General features: G+C 51.4%; 1 protein-coding gene across 1 annotated transcript; it reads left to right on the top strand.

The window, feature by feature from the left end:
• Window positions 1884-4518, top strand: LOC107636323. Its single transcript, XM_016339841.1, has 3 exons — window positions 1884-2448; window positions 2996-3591; window positions 3691-4518. Exons 1-3 carry the CDS (start codon window positions 1884-1886, stop codon window positions 4516-4518), a joined length of 1989 nt encoding a protein of 662 aa, XP_016195327.1.

Here is a 4739-nt window from a genome sequence, read left to right as displayed (position 1 = left end):
CAGAGGGACGCAAAAATCCAAAGAACCGACAAGGAAATATTTAGATCGGTTCAACGATGAGTGCTTGGACATCGACGGGCTGACTGACTCTGTTGCTAGCCTATGCCTGACGAACGGACTCCTAAACGAGGACTTCAGAAAGTACCTCACCACGAAGCCAGTGTGGACAATGCAAGAGATCCAATGTATAGCCAGGGAGTACATCAACGATGAAAAAGTCAGCCAGGTCGTGGCTGCCAACAAATGGCAGCCCTCTTACAATCAAACCCGGCATCACGAGAGCGGAGAAAGACAGAAGAAACACGCCAGGGACGGCAGTCCGAGCAAGACACCCAGGCCATTTCCTAGAGTCGGAAAGTTCACTAATTACATTCCTCTCACCGTCCCCATCATAGAAGTTTACCAACAAATAGCCGAGAAGGGGATTCTGTCAAAATCCCGACCTCTGAAGGACCGAATAGGGGGAAACAAAAGCCTTTACTGTGACTATCACAAAGGCTATGGACACAAGACACATGACTACTTCGACCTAAAGGACGCGCTGGAACAAGCGATCCGGGACGGGAAGCTGGCTGAATTCTCCCATCTCATCAGGGAGCCAAGAAGACGAGATCGCGACCGAGAGACAAAGGACAAGACTCACACGGTAAAACGACGTCACGACCAGAACGACAACGAACAAGGTCTCACCATAGTAAACGTTGTGACGGCGAGAGACGCACCCCCAAGGTCGAAGTCGGTGCACAAGAAAGACGCCAAAGTCCTGGCAATCTCTTCATCATCTGCACAAAACCCCAAGAGGTCGAGGTCACCACCCATCTCGTTCGGCCCGGAGGACCAGTGGTTTGACGAGGTCGCGGAAAGCCCCCATGGTCATCACGGCCAGAGTGGGAACCGGCCTCATCAAGCGCATCCTCATAGACACCGGTGCCGACTCGAATATCATGTTCCGTAATGTGTTCGACACTTTGGGACTCTGGGACGCCGATTTGAAGACCCACCAGCACGGTGTCGTAGGGCTAGGCGACCACTTCATTAAGCCAGACGGCATAATCTCTTTACCGATATCAGTAGGACACGGGCAGGGACGAGGCTTGGCAATGGCCAAGTTCGTGGTTCTACACGACTCCACAGCCTACAACATCATCCTGGGGAGGAAGACCATCAATGATCTCGGGGCAGTAATCAGCACAAAGATGCTGATAATGAAGTTCGTGGCTGACGACAGATCCGTGGGATCCATAAAAGGAGATTTGGAAACGGCAGTCGCCTGTGACAATGCCAGTCTCTCCTTAAGGAAGAAGTCGAAGGAAGCAGCAGGAGTGTTCCTTGCGGACCTAGACGCGAGAGTCGAAGACAAGCCCAGACCCGAGCCGGAAGGGAGCTTGGAAAAGTTTAGAGTCGGCGACACGGACGAGAAGTTCACCTTCGTGAATAGAAACCTACCACACGAGCTGAAGGGGCCCCTAATGGAAATGATTAGGACCAACGACGACCTATTTGCATGGACACCAGCCTACATGCCGGGAATAGACTCCCAGCTCATGTCACACCACTTGGCCGTGACGACAGAGGCCAGACCAGTAGCCCAAAGAAGGAAGAAGATGTCACAAGAGTGAGCAAAGAAGGTGGCCAGGCAGACGGCTAGCCTCCTCGAAGCAGGATTTATTCGAGAACTTGACTACTCGACATGGCTGTCGAATGTAGTTCTAGTGAAAAAGCACAATGAAAAATGGAGGATGTGCGTAGATTACTCTGATCTCAACAAAGCATGCCCCAAGGACTGCTACACCCTGGCCAACATTGATGCACTCGTCGACGCAGCGGCGGGATATCGGTTCCTAAGTTTCATGGACGCCTACTCTGGCTATAACCAGATACCGATGCACCGACCTGACGAAGAGAAAACAGCGTTCATAACGCCGAGGGGGATATATTGTTACAAGGTAATGCCATTCGGCCTGAAGAACGCCGGGGCCACTTACCAAAGGCTAATGAACAAGATATTCAGCGACCTCATAGGCAGGACGGTGGAAGTCTATGTGGACGATATCCTGGCCAAGACCACTCGCCCTGAGGACCTCCTAAGCGACCTAGGAAATGTGTTCGCGGCCCTCCGACGACACGGCATGAGGCTCAACCCCCTCAAATGTGCCTTTTCCATGGAGGCCGGGAAATTCCTAGGATTTATGATAACTCAAAGGGGGGTGGAAGCTAATCCTGAAAAATGCCAAGCGATACTTAAAATGAGGAGCCCGGGCTGCATCAAAGACGTTCAGAGACTGGCAGGAAGGCTCACCGCACTATCTCGCTTCCTTGGGGCATCGGCAGCGAAAGCCCTGCCTTTCTTCAACCTGATGAGAAAGGGGATAGCGTTTGAATGGACTCCAGCGTGCGAGGAAGCGTTCAATCACTTCAAAGAGATCCTTGCAACGCCACCTGTACTCGGTAAGCCCGAGGTCGGAAGAAGCGGTGGTAGCGGCTTTGGTGCGGGAAGAAGGAAAAGCTCAACAACCGATTTACTTTGTGAGTAAAGCGCTGCAAGGAGCAGAACTGAGATACAGCAAGTTAGAGAAACTGGCACTAGCACTCCTGACCTCTTCCCGCAGGTTACGGCAATACTTCCAAAGTCACCAGGTGGTCGTGAGAACGGACCAGGGAATTCGTCAAGTGCTCCAAAAACCCGATTTAGCGGGAAGGATGATGACCTGGGCCATTGAGCTATCTTAATACTATTTGAGATATGAACCTCGACATGCGATTAAGGCACAAGCAATGGCAGACTTCCTAGTGGAAGTAACAGGAGATCCGACCGAGGAAGCGGGCACACGGTGGAAGCTCCATGTGGACGGAGCCTCCAACCAAACGTCCAGAGGCGCAGGAATCATCCTGGAAAGCCCTGCCGGGGTCATATACGAACAATCAATCAAGTTCGAGTTTCCCGTATCAAACAAGCAAGCGGAATACGAGGCCCTTCTGGGCGGCTTGATCTTAGCTCGGGAAGTCGAATCTACGAGGTTGGAAGTGTGCAGCGACTCACAGGTCGTTACCTCGCAAGTGAACGGAAGCTACCAAGCTAGGGACTCGCTATTGCAAAAGTACTTGGAGAAGGTCAAAGAGCTGGCCAAACAGTTCGAAGAGGTTGCAGTCCAACACGTTCCAAGGGAAAGGAACACACGGGTAGACCTCCTATCTAAGCTAGCAAGCATGAAACCGGGGGTGGGCAACAGATCCCTCATTCAAGGAATGATAAAGGAACCGGCAGTCGCCCTCCACCTGACAAAGATAGGCCCCTCATGGATGGACCCCATCACTGACTTCCTGGAAAACGGAAAACTCCCTGAAGATGAGAAGGAAGCTAAAGCATTGAGAAGGGAGGCGGCCAGATATGAGATCATACAAGGCCAACTATTCAAAAAGAGACTTAGCCAGCCCTTGCTGAAGTGTCTTCATCCCGACCAAACGGACTACGTACTCAGAGAAGTCCACGAGGGATGCTGTGGTCACCACATTGGGGGCAAATCCCTAGCAAGAAAGCTCATCCGAGCTGGATATTACTGGCCGTCGATGATGGTCGACTCAAAAGAGTTCGTAAAGAAATGTGTCAAGTGCCAAGAGAACGCCAACTTCCACAAAGCGCCGGCAACTGAACAAAGCCTGCTAACGTCCTCCCGACCTTTCGCACAATAGGGAGTCGATCTACTCGGACCTTTCCCGGTTGGCCCGGGGCAAGTCAAATACCTCATAGTCGCCATCGACTACAACACCAAATGGATAGAGGCTGAACCACTGGCGAGCATATCCTCAGCCAATTGTCGAAAGTTCATGTGGAGACAGATGATAACTCGATTTGGCATACCGGAAGTCGTCATCTCTGACAACGGGACACAGTTCACCGACAAGAAATTCATGGAGTTCCTTGCCGGCCTGGGCATAAAGCAGAAATTCTCCTCAATAGAACATCCCCAGACAAACGGTCAAGTTGAGGCCACAAACAAAGTCGTCTTGCTAGGCCTCAAGAAGCGGCTGGACAACAAAAAAGGGGCATGGGCCGACGAACTCGCCTCGGTTCTCTGGTCCTACCGAACAACCGAGCAATCCTTCACAGGTGAAACCCCTTTCCGCCTGACCTACGGAGTGGACGCAATGATACCCGTTGAGATCGGCGAGCCAAGCCCACGATTACTTCTGAAGGGAGTAGAGGAAGCGGTGGAAAAAGATTTAGCAGACAAGGCTAGGGAGATAGCCCATTTGTCAGAAATAGCACTAAAACAAAGAATGGCCCTACGCTACAACTCCAAAGTACTCAAGAGGGAATTTGAGCAAAACGACCTTGTCCTACGGCGCAACGACATCGGGCTACCGACCCAAGGAGAAGGTAAACTGGCGGTGAACTGGGAAGGCCCCTACAGAGTCAAAGAAGTGATAGGCAAGGGCGCCTACAAACTAGAGAAGCTCGATGGAAGGGAGATCCCAAGAACTTGGAACGCAAGTAACCTGAGAAGGTTTTACTCCTAGCTCAAGTGCGCCGGCCAGGCGATCTAACGAGCTTAATCATTTACCTTTGTACTCGCTACGGTAATAGACTTGTTTAATTACCGATTAATGTTTACTTGTCAAAAAATTACCTCTCTATTGTTCTTTTTTCCTTACTTACACATCACACGGCAACAAGTTCCACAACGCATTAAACGGAACCACGATACGGCACCCCGGGACTGATCATCCCGGGAGCCACC

This window comes from Arachis ipaensis, chromosome B04 (assembly GCF_000816755.2).
Source record: "Arachis ipaensis cultivar K30076 chromosome B04, Araip1.1, whole genome shotgun sequence".
Taxonomy (NCBI): Eukaryota; Viridiplantae; Streptophyta; class Magnoliopsida; order Fabales; family Fabaceae; genus Arachis; species Arachis ipaensis.
The sequence above is the reverse complement of the archived record's forward strand: the minus strand, read 5'-3'. Positions and strand labels throughout refer to the sequence as shown.

Excerpts from the sequence above, each read along its gene's own strand:
- LOC107636323 (XM_016339841.1), top strand. The coding sequence starts at position 1,884 with ATGCACCGACCTGACGAAGAGAAAACAGCGTTCATAACGCCGAGGGGG. Across the intron at positions 2,449-2,995 it reads TGCAACGCCACCTGTACTCG|CTCGGGAAGTCGAATCTACG; the intron begins GTAAGCCCGAGG and ends GCTTGATCTTAG. Across the intron at positions 3,592-3,690 it reads TGGTCGACTCAAAAGAGTTC|GGAGTCGATCTACTCGGACC; the intron begins GTAAAGAAATGT and ends TTCGCACAATAG.